Source organism: Henckelia pumila, chromosome 3 (assembly GCF_033568475.1).
Source record: "Henckelia pumila isolate YLH828 chromosome 3, ASM3356847v2, whole genome shotgun sequence".
Classification (NCBI taxonomy): domain Eukaryota; kingdom Viridiplantae; phylum Streptophyta; class Magnoliopsida; order Lamiales; family Gesneriaceae; genus Henckelia; species Henckelia pumila.
In genome coordinates, this window is record NC_133122.1 from 65,646,723 (window position 1) to 65,664,169 (window position 17,447).

The 17,447-nt window shown below is 28.1% G+C and overlaps 1 protein-coding gene across 2 annotated transcripts; it reads right to left on the bottom strand.

Annotated features, from left to right (window-relative positions):
- Nucleotides 1–8,119: 8,119 nt before the first annotated feature.
- LOC140891015 (transcription factor bHLH122-like) lies at nucleotides 8,120–10,701 on the bottom strand. 2 transcript variants are annotated; one of them, XM_073299223.1, is made up of 6 exons: nucleotides 9,980–10,701; nucleotides 9,708–9,892; nucleotides 9,454–9,624; nucleotides 9,284–9,349; nucleotides 8,616–8,684; nucleotides 8,120–8,538 (listed from the first exon to the last, which is right to left on the bottom strand). In XM_073299223.1, exons 1-6 carry the CDS (start codon nucleotides 10,542–10,544, stop codon nucleotides 8,485–8,487), a joined length of 1,110 nt encoding a protein of 369 aa, XP_073155324.1. In that variant the 5' UTR covers nucleotides 10,545–10,701; the 3' UTR covers nucleotides 8,120–8,484. The 2 variants fall into 2 exon arrangements, with proteins under 2 accessions (XP_073155324.1, XP_073155322.1); XM_073299221.1 differs by having other exon boundaries at nucleotides 9,454–9,627.
- Nucleotides 10,702–17,447: the final 6,746 nt, after the last annotated feature.

Consider the following 17,447-nt stretch of genomic DNA (forward strand, 5'->3'; position numbering starts at 1 on the left):
TGTTTCGAATGGGAATCTGCGTTTGCAGAAGAAAAACTTTTGATAATTGGGAAGGGAATTGTGTTGTTGTATTAATGCTTTTGTAGAGATAATAATTATCATTAATATAATAATATATATTTTATAGAAATTAGAGATGCTTGTAAAAGTCAAAGATCCAGAAGGAAGTTGAATTGCGTGTGCCTGTGTTCAAACAACACACACTGCAATTTCATTGGTGCTTTTTCTTGGAAATTTAGATATAAAAAAAATATTTATTTGGCTTCATTTCGTTTTTTTTAAATAATATTTCCAATTTTATATGAAAGGTCAACCATCGAGTCTTTACGATTTCAAGCCCGACGGATGACAATTTCGACGACATGATATAAAAACACGACTACTTTATATACATTAATTTTATGGAAAGGAATTTTACATATATCGATCTCTTCATAATTTTTAAGGTTTAAGACATAGATCCCGCAACTTTAAAGAGTAGTTTCGTGATATTTATAGACATATATTTGATTGAGAGATAGACGCTCGTACTTTATAATTAATCTGATTTCAAGCTTTAAATTTTGGTTTTTAAACAAAAAAACAAAGAATCAAAGGATGTACGGTTGATTAAGACCAAAATGATATAGTGAAGGTATCTAATATGTTTTAATACTAAAAAAAAAAATTCTTATAGGACTTTAATAGGATACAATTACCAAAGTATCAAACTTAGTTCACAAAAGATAGATTTTTTCGCTCGGAAAAAAACAATAGTGAACCAAAATAAATATTTGAAGGTGACTTAAGCCTTCGTTTGAACCCAACAACAATGAATCTTGAAAAGTTTTTTATTTCTTTGCAATTTTAGAAAGAAAGAAAAAAAAGTGCGTAAATGAGCCTCCGTTGATTTGCTTATTATTTTAACCTGTGCATCATTTCAATTGTATTTAATTTTAAGCATGTTTTGATGGGACTTTAATTAAATAACTTGTGAGACAAGTAAAACTCAAAGAAAAATTTGATTTAATGCTTGAATTTGATCAACCATGTCGCCAACTTTTCAAGACTTGTATATATACATCAAATTATTCTCTCAAATTTCTAAGGAATATAATGGACATTAATTGCACTTAAATTATGGTGAAAGCTCTTGCTGGAGGAGCAGCCCGGCAGTAAATTAATATCGAGACGTATCAACAACAAAATTTGTATTTTATGTATAATTACTATGTTAATTATGACTAATATTGATTAATGAGTAATCAATATGTATAATATTCATATACAGTAATGTTTATACATAAATTAAGAATATATATATTAGTACTTCAAGAATATTAATAAATAAATAAAACCTTGAAATCCATCCCTTTAATATATTCATATTCATATATGCGTGGGTATCACATGGCTCGAATTGAATTTGGATCGTGGTAGATGAATGACGTATTGTAATTAATTATATATGTAATAAGATTCTTGAGGGCCATATATATAGTTTGAAAAGAAAAGAAAATTTGTTTTCATTTTCAACTTTAATTTTAAGTATCTAAATAGATTTCATATGTGAATATGATCGAAAAATATCTTAGAAACGGTAATGATTTAGACATGAATCAATTTGTCACCTTCAATATTGGTCAATGATCAAACAATGTTGGTGATCATTACCTTAGTTGATAATGTTTGACTCTTAATTAATCAGGGGAAATTATACAAACCTCCAAAACCTTATTTTCATCGGAGGTGAGATTTTTAATTCAGATATAACATATTCTTTTAATCGGATCAGTACTCATATATCGTTACGACTCCATGGAAAGTTCTTAAAATATACAAAATGGGTCGGGGATTGTCCTAACAATGGAGTTTTATAGGTAGCTAAACATATGTAAGCTTTATCCTTTGAATTTATTAAGAAGAAAATTTTCGCATAAAAACGAAAAGTTCTTCTTTTTTTTTTTTTTTTTCTTTTTTTCCCTTTTTATTTTTCCCTCGTAAATGTGTGTGTTGATTTCTTTAATGCTCTTCAACAAACAATGTACGTCCCGGTTTTAGATATAAATTTCCATGAAAAGTTTACGAACTTATATTTTCTTTTAAATATTTAATTTTACTAGAAAAATGTACGTGTGTTGCATGTAATTATAATTTTATTCGATTGAGACTGAAGTTATCGAATTTCAAATGTTTATGTTTGTTTATGTTTATTAAAATCACGTGTTATACTTTTTACTGACAAGTTTAAAATTCAGTCACTATGATTCAATATCCAATTAGCAGGTGAAGAGAGAATATTACGTCTTTAATTTTTTTTTTTGTGATATTTGTCGGTTCTTGATCAACGTTTTTTTTGTAGAGATATTATATGTTTATACCTTGAGTTTAATTTATTTTTTAACCGACAACTTTAAAGCAATAACATATATTGTATATTTATTAAAAAACGTAATATATATATATAGTTCTTTTATGGTGCCCAACAACTATGCCCAACGTGTACAATAGGTGAGTTGACCAGCACAATTGGTGAGTTGACTTATACATGGTGGGCACGAAGTTGAGCATAGTTGTTGGGCACCATAAAAGAACTCATGTATATATATATATATATATATATATATATATTTGTTACAAACTGTAGAATCAAGTGATGTCTGTTATTAAAAGATGTAGTTGATGGTAACAGTACAAACAAACACATGTTTCAATTGTTCAATCCAGGAGAAGGACAATTATTGCCCCCAAACAATCACCTTATCCATTATTGTGCTTTCAATCAATGTGAATCGAAATCATGACATTGACTCCGATATTAATTGTATGACCGAACGCTTCTCGCTTTAAAAAAATTTATAATTGATGGCAACAATACGACTCATGAATTAATATTTTAAACAATACGTACAAAATCTCAAGCGTCATGAATAATTTATGTTAAATGATAATTTTACTTATATTGATTTTAAGAAAAAAAAATAGTAATTTGTTTTAGAGAAATGATTTTTTGATTCATTCACTTGTCCAAATTTGAGTTTTAGTACATTGAGTTGTCAAATTTGGTTTTGATGCACTAACATTTAATTTTTTACTATTTTTAGTCCAATTGTTGACGTGATATTTGATAATTCAACAATTTTCGATCTCAACATTTTTACGTCATGTCAGTAGTTTTTTTTATTACAAATCATTATTTTACAGTGTCACGTTACCAATTAGATAATTAATTGCTGAGAATTAAAATTTAGCGTACCAAAAACAAACTTTAAAAACTTAGTGGACCAGATCCTAAAAGTAAATAAGTTAGTGAACAAAAAAAAACTATTTTTCCTTTATTTAAAAGTTTTATTTGGAAATAAATGTTGATCTTCTATTAATAAAGTAAATATAAATAATGTATTTTTTTCTCTTATAAACCATGATAATCATAAACAATTATTGTAGCTTGACTTGTTTTGATTCTCAATCATCTTGGTCATACATAATAACATATTCAAAATTTTTTACGTATATTTTTTCCAGTTTATTGAATAAATTTGTTTGTTTGATTTCGATAATCAAATTTAAATATAAATTAGATAATAATATAGTATAAAAAATAATCGATATTCTAACAAAAAATATAGAAATAAAAATAATATTTTTATAATATAAACTCTGTGTGTTATAGTATATACAAATATATACAAAGAGTATTTAATTCAATTATACAAATAATTATTTAATTAATGATATATATATATATACATATTTTTCATAAGTTCATCAAACTCTTGTTTTAAAAAATCTAACATATTAATATGTGGTAAATATCTTTTTTCAAAAATCAAATTCATATAATTTGCAACAATCAATCCAAACTTTTCTTTATACTTTTATTTGTTCAAATCTTGTAAAATTTTGTTCAAAAAACTCTTAGAAAATTAATTTTAGTGGAACTGGTGACATTATTTTAAATTATCTTTTTTTCTTCCTATTCGAGATTATAAGTATATAAATAAATTTTTTTAATTTTTTTATTGTTATCGCTAATAACATAGTTTCTAGTCTAGATATATTATATTAATATTTCTTGAACCTTTAATCAAGTATATGAAGAGAATAATTTTATGTCGTCTAATCTCATTACCTTTAGTTTTTCAACCATTATTTTATACAACAATGCTTTGATAAAACATTAATATGTTTTCTGCTTAATTTCTTCAATAGTAATCTAATCGAGTTGTTTTAAATTTGATATACATATAAATTACATGTTGTTTTACATGTCATAAAAAATATTTATATATGGAGTAGTGTAATAATTAATTTATAATTTTTAAGAATAGTATGTTAAATATATTATTTGAAAAAAATATGAGCAGATAAAAAAATGCGAAGAAAAATATTTTTTAGAGGATGAACAATCATATGTTAAACAAGTTAGAATTTTTTATACTCAATATTTCAAGGATTTAAGTAAATTAGATATAAGAGTAATTTGTCTGACATAAAAATCGATTTGAGTGTAGTGTTTTTCTACTTTTTGTCACGCAAATATTTACGATTTCATAAGTATAAAATTAATTGATTATATTAGTCAACTATTATATACTGTAGTACAAACATCAACATGAAACTTAGTAATAATCATTATATCTATATCTCGTTTATTTAAACTACAATTATTTTTTTATCTTTCTCAATTATATAGTATAGTTTTCATATTAAATATCATTTGTATTATTCTTTTAACAATTTACCCCTATTAAATTCATAAAATGTGTAATTATTTTATTTTATTAAAATTTCACTAAATAAGGGCAAAATGAGAAATTTATTTTTTCAAATACTTTCTTAATATATATGTGAAAATACACACAAGCCTAAATTAGTACGTAGGACAAAATGAGTATATATATATTTTTTACCTTGGACAAGAAAATATTGATGTTGTTGATTACATTTGTAGTCCCTAAAATTTCAAAAATATTATACAATTAGTCATTACCATTTGTTTTATAATATCTCTTCCTAAAAACTGAAATTTCAGAAAGTCTAGTTAGATGATCAAATCTAAAAAAAATAAATGAATTATTGAATAAAGGATGTGGGTACATTTTCTATATAAATAAAATATTAGAACCTCGACTTATGACATGATTTCACTCGTCTTGAATACAATGGTGAAAGTTAATGGTTTGATTTAATTTTTTTTATTTTTCTTAAAATTTTAATAATCAAAATATTACGTTAAAATAGTATAGTAAATTAAAAACGTAACTATGACAATAAAACTGAAATAAGTCGAAAAAATTAATTTTTTTTTTAAAATTTATAGAGCAAAAATTAAGGTAGTTTTCAATAATTACTTTTTATTTTCATGAGTGTCACAATATAGATTTAGGACATGAATTAAATATTAACAATTAATTTACCTTTAATAAATAAATGAACACACAAAATGATATGAATTAAATATTAACAATTAATCTAACTTGAATAAATAAATTAATAATCTATAAAATGACATGAAAAACCTTAAAAACCCTTGAAAATGACAAAAATATTAATTATTAAAAGAAATAATGAGGACAAAATTGTAAATTCATTACCAAAAATGTCAAAATATGGATTTAGGACATGAATTAAATATTAACAATTAATTTACCTTAGATAAATAAATTGACACAAAAATTGATATGAATTAAATATTAAAAATTAATCTACCTTGAATAAATAAATTGATTAATGTATAAAATAAATGCAAGACCTTAAAAACCTTGAAAATGACAAAATATTAATTATTAAATGAAATAATGATGACAAAATTATAAATTGACAATTAAAAACCAAATAACTAATGAAATAATGAGGGTATTGAAAAAAATTCACAATTCAAACTTGTATATTTATATAGAATAATAGATAAATATATTATTTGAAAAAAATATGAGCAGATAAAAAAAATGCGAAGAAAAATATTTTTTAGAGGATGAACAATCATATGTTAAACAAGTTAGAATTTTTTATACTCAATATTTCAAGGATTTAAGTAAATTAGATATAAGAGTAATTTGTCTGACATAAAAATCGATTTGAGTGTAGTGTTTTTTCTATTTTTTGTCACGCAAATATTTACGATTTCATAAGTATAAATTAATTGATGATATTAGTCAACTATTATACTGTAGTACAAACATCAATATGAAACTTAGTAATAATCATACTATCTATATCTCGTTTATTTAAACTACAATTATTTTTTATTTTTCTCAATTATATAGTATAGTTTTCATATTAAATATCATTTGTATTATTTTTTTAACAATTTATCCCTATTAAATTCATAAAATGTGTAATTATTTTATTTTATTAAAATTTCACTAAATAAGGGCAAAATGAGAAATTTATTTTTTCAAATACTTTCTTAATATATATATGTGAAAATATACACAAGCCTAAATTAGTACGTAGGACAAAATGAGTATATATTTTTTTTTACCTTGGACAAGAAAATATTGATGTTGTTGATTACATTTGTAGTCCCTAAAATTTCAAAAATATTATACAATTAGTCATCACCATTTGTTTTATAATATCTCTTCCTAAAAACTGAAATTTCAGAAAGTCTAGTTAAATGATCAAATCTAAAAAAAATAAATGAATGATTGAATAAAGGATGTGGATACATTTTCTATATAAATAAAATATTAGAACCTCGACTTATGACATGATTTCACTCGTCTTGAATACAATGGTGAAAGTTAATGGTTTGATTTAATTTTTTTATTTTTCTTAAAATTTTAATAATCAAAATATTACGTTAAAATAGTATAGTAAATTAAAAACGTAACTATGACAATAAAATTGAAATAAGTCCAAAAAATTAATTTTTTTAAAATTTATAAAGAAAAAATTAAGGTAGTTTTCAATAATTACTTTTTATTTTCATGAGTGTCACAATATAGATTTAGAACATGAATTAAATATTAACAATTAATTTACCTTCAATAAATAAATGAACACACAAAATGATATGAATTAAATATTAACAATTAATCTAACTTGAATAAATAAATTTAATATTCTATAAAATGACATGAAAAACCTTAAAAACCCTTGAAAATGACAAAAATATTAATTATTAAAAGAAATAATGAGGACAAAATTGTAAATTCATTACCAAAAATGTCAAATTATGGATTTAGGACATGAATTAAATATTAACAATTAATTTACCTTGGATAAATAAATTAGACACAAAAATTGAAATGAATTAAATATTAAAAATTAATCTACCTTAAATAAATAAATTTAATAATGTATAAAATAAATGCAAGACCTTAAAAAATCTTGAAAATGACAAATTATAATTATTAAATGAAATAATGAGGACAAAATTATAAATTGATAATTAAAACCAAATAACTAATGAAATAATGAGCAAAAATTGAAATGAATTAAATATTAAAAATTAATCTACCTTAAATAAATAAATTTAATAATGTATAAAATAAATGCAAGACCTTAAAAAATCTTGAAAATGACAAATTTTAATTATTAAATGAAATAATGAGGACAAAATTATAAATTGATAATTAAAACCAAATAACTAATGAAATAATGAGGGTATTGAAGGAAATTCATAATTCAAACTTGTATATTTATATAGGTAATAATAATAATAATAATAATAATAATAGCCTAATAGATAATAGATATATATGTGAAAAACCCAAGATTCCAATAAATAAAAATTTAAAAATTGGCCGTTTTGAAAACAAAAGAAATATAATCCAATATCAGACAGATTCAGACCAGTCAAAGCAAATCATGTTCTCCTTTTGGCATTAAGATTCCTCACTGTGCTATATAAGTTACTGTACGTTCAACTTCAAAGTCAACAAATACACTTGGCAACACCAAAATTCAAACTTGTCACATTTTTTCTTAGTCTTAGCCATATGAATTCCATTCCAAACAACTAAAGATTCAGAATATATGGGCACTGGCTGGCCATGGACTTTACATTCAATCAAGATAGGAAAAGGTATCATACGTATCTTTATATTTTTCATCCCTCTTGTTTTGGAACGTATCTTTATTTTCCCACCTACCATGGTTTTTTTTACCCGAAACAATTCGACAGACGATGTAATTATAAAAGGATTATTAAGATAATCCAAAATTTTTTATGCAGCCTAGATTAGAACAGGGTCGAGCATTTCTAAAAGTATAGAGAACGTGACAAGAAGTAAATCAAGTTTAATGCTCGTGACCTTTAAAAAATCTGACAAGAAGTGGGAGGAATTCATGAACTACAAGTACAAAAAGAGGCCATATGAATCTTTACAAAAACAGCTAAATCTTTGATTCACACTATCACCAGAACAGAGCTTGAGTTCCTATCCTTGATATCCACGAAATAATACATCGAACCCTTCTCGGTTGGGAGCCTGAGGGGGCGATTTCTTGATCCTGAACAGAGCTCCTAATGCTGAATATGAAAAGGCGTTTGCTCTATGGTTTCTGTCTAGCCGAACATGTGCACTTCGAGCGATTATCAGAGAGCGTCTGAGGGGTTCAAAAAACAAATGGCATTGACAGATTCAAAAAATAATATTAGTGATTTGGCAATTTGGTATACACACCTTTACTTGTCGTTGAAGATCTTTAATGTAATCAACAGCTAAATCCAACATGTCTGATGTATTTGTTTGCTGCAAATTGAAGTGAATGCAGAAATTGATCGTCCATTAAAGAGAATACATAAGAGGTCATAATCCGGAGCACACTGTAATTTTAGAAACCATTTTCATACAGTATGAGCAACAGACATGAAATATAAACCAGAAACCGATTTTTCTAGGTTCACATGCGCAGGATGGTCAATATTAGATGATGAAAAAGGTTGCTAAATAAGTAACGCAGACAACAAAGATCTCTTAACTTGTCACCTGCTTACTCTATTATCATGATGGAAATCAATTTTTCCAAAAGAAGAATTGGGTTTGTGGAAAATGAACCAACAATAGGTCCTTACACTTGGAATGAATATCTAAACCGAGTATAATCTAAACCCAAAAGACTACCTTGGGATAGTATATCATCAAACCTAACACTGCACAATCGTTTGTAAAGCCGATGCAGGATTAACACTGCTAACCTCGTGAGAAACCGGCATCCACCATACCACACTACGGATGGCTTTCAATAACCTACTAAATAGCATCCTTCGCATACAATTTAATACATTTAAAGATGTGCCTCCATTTGTGAATCGGTATTTAATCAAAATATATGCAAGAAAGAGGTTTACCTTTTCCATGTTAGGCACGAGATCTTGCAGCCTCCTCATCCGTTCACTGATTTTCGTCCTTCTAACCTGAAATCATGGCATAAAATCCTGAAATGCACTTCATTCTTCAAAAATCCATATCGTTTTTCTTTTTTTTATTGCATGAAACTAGTAAAGAATGGGAAGTTTACTCTCTCAGCTATGCTTCGCGGGTGCGTGGCGAAACCCCTTTTCGCTCTGATTTTACAGGGCACCGAGTCTTGCATCAGTTTCTCCATCGCAAACATTTCGGCTGAACTTTTAGGCAGACTCAGGTGATGAGACAACTTGGAGATTGTGTGCTTACTTCCGCCATCAATACTCTGCTAAACATATCAGTATCTTACATCATTAATCTCAAAATGATCCGGAAAAAAAACGAATGATTAGAATTCTAAGGCAAGACCTGATGAGTATCTGTTAATCCTTTGAAGAAACTGTCAGGCAGGATAACTGAATCATCCCAAGAATTTACTGGGAAACCCGAGCTGTATCCACCATTTTTATCACGATTTTCGCTGAATCGTCCCTCTCCATGACTGTTTGCTGCAGTTTTATAATCCACTTCGCTTAAATTAGCTGCACCGAGCTCTATACAGAGAGCTAAAACATGTCAGCATCCTGTGAAACTAAAAATTACTGGAAAATCAGCTGTAAAAGGCGAATAGTAAAAACCACCATTCTTGATGTTTATGCTTTCGAATAATCCAGCAGGAGAACTTCTGTGTCGAATGAGACTGCCTCCACCACCACCCTCTTCCGTCTTCATCTGCACGGCGGCGGAGTTCGAATTCATAGAATCCATCAATCCATAATTCGAATCTTCTTGCATATCAGAATTTGTGTCACCGGAATTGATTATCTGATACATCATATGAGAAACCGAAGAAAAGTCATTGCTCTGCTGTTTTTGCAATTGCTGCCGAGGTTTGTTGGCTGAAGATTCGATCTTTCTCGGCGGCGGATACTGTGGATCTAATTGTGATTGTGGATTCAAATTGGAAGAGCAGTTTTCTTGAATGGTTTCGGAAGTATTCATGAAGAAAAATTTCTGGGTCTCGGGACTTGAAGCTCGAGGGTTCAAAAGATGCTCAAATTCATCTTCCCCAAATCCATCATCACCCAGGATATTATTATTATTACTGTTTAAAAGAGTTGAAAAATAAGAACTTGGAGCAGATCGGTAGCGAGTTAATCCAGAGCCTATCTGCATATTTTGCCGGAACTCTTGCTGATTATTCATCAAGTTTTGAAAAACAAAGAATTGGCGCAGAATCAAAAGCAGAAAAGAAGAGAGAACGGGGGAAAAACAAATCTATTAGATCAAAAAGAAAATCTTGAAAATGTCTGAAAATCCAAGAATTACAACTTTTTTTACAGGATCCGGCCAAACCAGCAATCAATCCGAGACATGCATAAAAGCAAGGAATATTCAAATGCTCAACTTTACAGAATCAAGAACCTGAATTGAGCAGAATATGAGCCTACTGATGTATAAGTGATATCCCAAGGATTTATCTTAAAATACAACCAACTAGAAAATAATACTGAAACTGTGATTGAAGTGAAAAAAGGATACGATAAGATTAACAAGAAAAAGAACAATCAAGAAAAGGAAGAATACATATAGTTAATCAGATTAAAGAAAGAAAAAACAACAAACAGGAAAAAGCCAGAGCCTTCAATCAAGCACACGTGTTGCTTTTAAAAGCGCAACGACTTTTTTACTTTCTTCACAGAAAGATTGCTTCTTTATCCTTTCCTGCGAAAAGGGTTCTCAAATAAAACAGTCCAGAGCACTAGTAGTGACGGTGGCGGCGGCGGCGGCGGGTTTGGTTTAGAGAGAGAGAGTGAGAGGGGAAGAGAGAGAGAGAGTTGAATATAGCGCAGCCAATGGGAACTCAGGAGTGCCAATGATCTTGGATTAATTTGGCAAAAGAAGGTCAGAACATTGCATTTATGATGAAGTAGGGGTCGTAGTGTTTTTTTTTTACAGAAGTAAATGATGTAATAAATTTGACAGTTCTTCCTCCTTTTGGCATTCAGTTTACGGTTGCCCTTTTATCATCTTAGCCTTTAATGGCTATGTCAACAAAGGACACATTGTTTTTTATATATATATATATATATATATATTTTTTTTCATAAAATAAATTCAAATCCACTTGAACCTAATCTTTTTAAAGAAAAAATTATAAGGAATGAGGTTTTTTCGATATCCTTTACGACCGATCTAGATCTCTTCTTTATTACAAGATATTTATGTTATCCAACATACGTGGGATGAATGACCTTTATGATTTTTAAAATTTCGCTCTTTTAAAAAAAATTATTTTTAAAAACACTGGATGGTTTTTTTTTAAAAAAAAAATCATGAAACTTAATATGCAATGACTTGGCAACAACTCTTTGGTTACAACATTTTTCAAACAAAAAAAAAAAAGAAAAGGGATTGCATCGAAAAACATGAAGTCCCGTCTATATTATAAATTTATTGGACAATCTTATTAGCTTCTTGATCGACACATCTTTGGCATTAATGTTCATGAATTGAAACAAAAACTACTTGAGAACAATGTCTTCTCACGGAGAGCAGAACGAAATATTGTCGATTGGGTAAGTCAAGCTCGATAGATTTCCTTACAACTATGTGAAAGATTGAACCACGAAGAAAAAAAAACGAAATGCTATCAGCCATTGAGTAAGTGAATTTTGATTCAAGCTCGATAAATTTAAAAATCGTTTTAATTCTAGCTAGTTTTAGGTAGTGTTTGGTAGAACTTTTAAAAAGCACTTAAAAATTGAGAAGTGCTTCCTAGAAGTTTTTTCAAATATATGATAAGTTGGAGGTCATATTTTAACCGTTTACGAGATCGTGAGCTTAGTTTAAATATTTAGATAAAATTTGAATAATGTAAATATAATTTAATATATTTAGCATGCAATAAATAATGGGTTCGCTTGCGTTCCTAAATGGGAAAGCACAAGTGCCGTGCAATGAGTTGTGGTATTTGACGAAGCTATGTCACACTCCCATTTGACTAATCCCTTAATAAGGACAGGGACAGATCGAACTTGGTAGAGCCGATTACATTACTAATTTGCTTTGGAAAAAATTCTGAATTTCATTGAAGATATCGACATATCCCTAGTTATCAGAGTTGTCCCTATAAGCAAGACATGTTACATTTAAATCTACTTTAAAAACAAATTATTCGCTTATTTATTTATTTTATTGATTTCTTTATTATAAATACACGAGTTCGTTTCACCATAGTCGTTCGTATAAAACTAATTAATTTACCCATCACCACATGCATATAAAATTATGAATCCCCTACGCGTACATTGCTTTATAATCAATAATACACGAGATTATCAATTTATTTATTATTTTAAACTTTTGTACAAAAAAAAATTATGTATGCGGAATTAGCTGTCATGATCAATTATTTTATACGTTAGGGTGGGTTTTAATTGATTGAAATAAAACAATAGATTGGTCCACAAAATCAGCAAGGGGGTCATAAAAATTTTTATGAGAAGGTCTCATGAGTCAATTTTTATAAGATATATATCTTATTCGATTCGATCCATAAAAAAATATTAATTTTTACGTCAAAATTATTACTTTTCATTTTTTATTGAACTGGATATGCATGTCATGTGATGGTTTTAAAAGAAATCTACTCTTCTTAGACAATAAACATGTTCAAAATAATAAATATTTGATTCATTTTCGAATAAGTATTTTATTAACTATTCTTAGACAATAGACATGTTCAAAATAATAAATATTTGATTCATTTTCGAATAAGTATTTTATTAACTATTATAATTATGATGCTCATATGATTAAATTCAAGATTTTTTTTTCGATTCAAAAAAAAATTCAAGATTTTTTTTCGGGAGTTTTGTATGCATTTGAAAAAAAAAATATTTGTAATGTTTAACTTTGACTTTGTCTCTTAAACGGATAAGATTAGCCTTCATATATATTATTTTATTATTTATATATAAAAAGGGTATTGCTTTTTTTAAAAAATATTATATAATTTCTTGTTTTTCCCATGCAATTTCAAAATTTAATTAGATCATTTTAATTTACGCAAACGAATTTATAGTTGATAATATAGTAATAAACTAATAATATCAGTGATATAATATAAAAAAACAAATTTATATTTAATATATAGTAATAAACTAATAATATCAATGATATAATATAAAAAACTAATATAACATGTTAATTTAAAATTACACTATGTTTCTTTGAATTTTGGATCTTTACATTGTTTAAAAGTTCTTCCACATTACTGGGATCGAGATTAATATTATCCTAAAGCCTGAAAATTTATTTGATATGGTGGTATTTGGAATTTCATATTGTATTAAAATATTAAATTAAAAATTATATTGACGGGGAATATATATAAGCTTATAACAGTTAGATACACGTGATTTAACATTAATGATAACGAAATAGATCGTTGAAAGAATAAAATGCCAGAAAATAATTGAATATTTATATGGTTTGCTGATTTATGATCTCCGCAAAATCTGGCTTGGCATATAATTTAGACTATACTGTTAAAAAATAGCATATGATAAACTTATATTAGGATACGCCAAGACTCCTTTCAAGTACATGTCATTATGTGTGTGTGTGTGTGTTTATATAGATTATCTATATATCACGGGATTAAAATTACAAGAAATTTAACATTAATTGTTTGAATTAAAATTTTAAACCGTTTTTTTGTTCAGAAAAATTCAGTCAGTTCTAATCATCACATCACTCAAGTCTGGCATTGTTTGGTTTGATGTATTATTAATCTATGTATAAGTCCCAATCAATTTCGCCTTATTTTTATCATATTATTTATCTATTTATTAATTAATAATTTTACATCAATTAAATCAAATAAATTATAATCTATCCATCAAATCAAATAATGTATTAAATATTTTTTCTTATTTATTTTTAATTTACATTATATTACTTATCTATGGATTATTTATCCTATCACTCAAACCACACAAATTTTTTTTATATGCATATGAAGACTTTAATTTGGTGGCTTTCCAGTTAGAACACAAATTCACATGGGCCGCAATTTAATTCAACCTGTTATTATTTATTTTATCTGTAAAGATTCGTCCTAATTTTTCGAAATTGCACCCGCATCGTATGGAAATATAATTTTTAACAGATTTTGTACTTCAAATCATGCGTCAGATCGCAAGTAAATTGTTCAATGTCTTTGTTGCCACACATTTATTATCTCTTGTCGATCAAATTATCATTTATTCCATTTGATGTATTTTAATTTAGTTTTTTTTCAACGAAATATTAAAATGAGATAAAATTTGAATTTTTGTTTAGTTACTATTACGTGTAAAATGTGCATGTGTTAGATGAACTGAAGAAAGTGTTGCAACGATTAATAATTTGTTTTAAATTGTGTAACATTTTTTATGGACATTTGTGTGTGAATCAACTTCTACAAATTCAAGTCTAACAAATAATAACATTAATCATTATGACAAAGACTGTCACAATTACTAGCAATCTAATTATTATTATGCATTTATTTCAAAACGCAGTAACGCACTATTAATTTATGCATGCAGTACTAGCATCTTGCAGGATTTTGGGATGTTTTAATTAAGATATAGATATATTCTTTTATACAATCTTAATTTTTTATTTTGTAATTGGGAGATAAAATAAAATATCAGAATACTAAAGTAGAACATAGACGATTTGATTTCATTTTGAGAAACCAATTTCTAAACATTCACTTAATTCGTTTATTTCCTTATTTTAAATATATATTAAAAAATCAGTATGCTATTATATTATATTTTAAAATTAATTTACAGTATATCTCACCCATAATCGTTCATTTTCCACACAAAAAACCAATTCAAAATATTTAAGTGATGTTTATTATACATTCATAGTAAAAATTATTTCACCAAAAAATAAATGCATACATGCATATATATTTTATTCCCTTATTTTATCCAAAATTTACACAATGAAACAAAATATTTTGAAAATTCGTAATCTAATATAATTATGCCTTTTGGCACGGGAAAAAAAACACATACCTTTTTTTCTTTTGAAGTATGAAAAAGGGACATATATATATTGAAATAACATATCTTGCACATGTCTTTTAAATTATTTCCTTATTGCATTCAATTTCTATATTTATAATTTTGCCTTTCTTAGAACAAGTTTTAAAATTAGTAATATATCAGTTATATCTTGATTCGAAATATTTGATTCTGATGATATATTGTTTCCATGTTTTGTAGGTTCTTATTTATGGAAACATATTGAAGATCTATTTATAGGAGTGCTTGGACCGATCTGATAATAGAACAACGAGATAGAGAGATCAAGAGAGTGAAACATAGAGAGCAAAATACATAGAGAAAGTGTTTCAGAAATTCTAGAGTATTGAAGATCGATCATTGAAGAATTTCTGAAGAAAATACTACTGCTACGTTGTGTTGCCGAGTAGTGTTGGAAACACTGAAGAACACACGAGTGAAGTGTTGTTCTGAAAGTGGTTCTTTGGTTTTTGTTTTTCGGTTTAGAACTTCCTATTGGTTTATTATTCTAGTTCTTACTAGTTTTTAGGAAGCCGTTTATTATCTTAGTTAATTATTCTGCTGCATAGTGTTATCGTGAAATGTTGACAACACTGAAAGATAACACATACTCGAATATTTATTTCTGGTATTTCTGTGATTTCAGACTGTTCAAACCTTACAATTGGCGTCAGAGACATTCACTTGACGATATTAAGTGTGATTCTATTTTTGTGTTTGACAGGACATCACAATGGAGATAACCTTATTCAGGAACTGCTCAACGCCCTCCAATCTTGGATGGATCCAACTATGCTATCTGGAAAGTTAGGATGCGTGTCTACATCAAATCGATTGATGAAAAGACCTGGCAGCGTGTGTTACAAGGCTGGAATTCACCAAGGGAGAACTCGATGGTGAAGGACATTTTCTCCTCATACCAAGAAACGGAATGGTTATGCCGATGAAACTGCTGCTTCACTGAATCATGAACCAAAACAAAAGCTCTTAATGCTATATTTACTTCTCTAGATTTTAATACTGTTTACATGGTCACTAACTGTTGTCATGTGCTAAATCAGGCTTGGAAAAAACATCAAATGCCCTGTGAAGGACTCGATAGTGTGCATCCCGACCCCAAACAGAAGGATTCTCACTAACTCAGTTTGAAAATACTCCTGAGAATAGGAAGAAAGTGCGAGACGATCGATGAATTATGAACGCCGGCTTGAGGGAAGATCGCAGGAATGAGGCAATTGCTCTATGGGTGATGCTATTATCAAATGAACACCTGGTGAGCAAAAATGTTGAGATCACTGCCCGAAAGATTTTAAAAGAAGATTTGTGTTATTGATGAATCAAAAGACCACATCAATTCTGGGGTTGGATGAATTGTTGAGTTCCCGCTTCGAACCAATATGAGTTCAGAGATGCATTTTGGACAAAATGACAAAAGACATAAGGTCTATTGCACTTCAAGTTCTCTAACGACCTCATACCATGATTTTGTTGATTTGACAATGGAGGTAAACAGAGTCTGATCTAGGAGATGAATTTCATTGCCTTTTCCTTTACCAAACAATTTGGTAACTACTTGACGACGAATTGAGAGATTTTCAAGACAACCTGGTCAGAAACCTAAGAAGTTTTGAATGGCTCCTCACTTGTTGGAAAACCCCATTGAGGATTTGCGGACCAGAACAGAATAACCCATCCCTCCCCCCCCATTCAAAGATGGTCAAAATCACTTAATTAGAACAGAACCGGGAAAACACCACTGAACTATCTCACAGAAGTATTGAATTCTGTTGAACTGTCATGAGAGAACAGGCTTTCGGTCACTATGCTAATGCGGTTGCACCCAACCAGACTTCGCAAAGGAATTGTGTGTTCCCTAACTGATGATTAAGAGATGAGGAAGGTACAGAACAAGGAGAAGAAGAGACTCACAATGCTCTTTCATTTTTGGTGTCGATGCAGAAGAAACACAGTGCTGTCACATGTGTCCACAAACACATGGTCACAAACCCTGACCAAAAAG

Excerpts from the sequence above, each read along its gene's own strand:
- LOC140891015 (XM_073299221.1), bottom strand. The coding sequence starts at position 10,544 with ATGAATAATCAGCAAGAGTTCCGGCAAAATATGCAGATAGGCTCTGGA. Across the intron at positions 9,628-9,707 it reads GATTAACAGATACTCATCAG|CAGAGTATTGATGGCGGAAG; the intron begins GTCTTGCCTTAG and ends TGATATGTTTAG. Across the intron at positions 8,685-9,283 it reads TCGTGCCTAACATGGAAAAG|CAAACAAATACATCAGACAT; the intron begins GTAAACCTCTTT and ends TTCAATTTGCAG.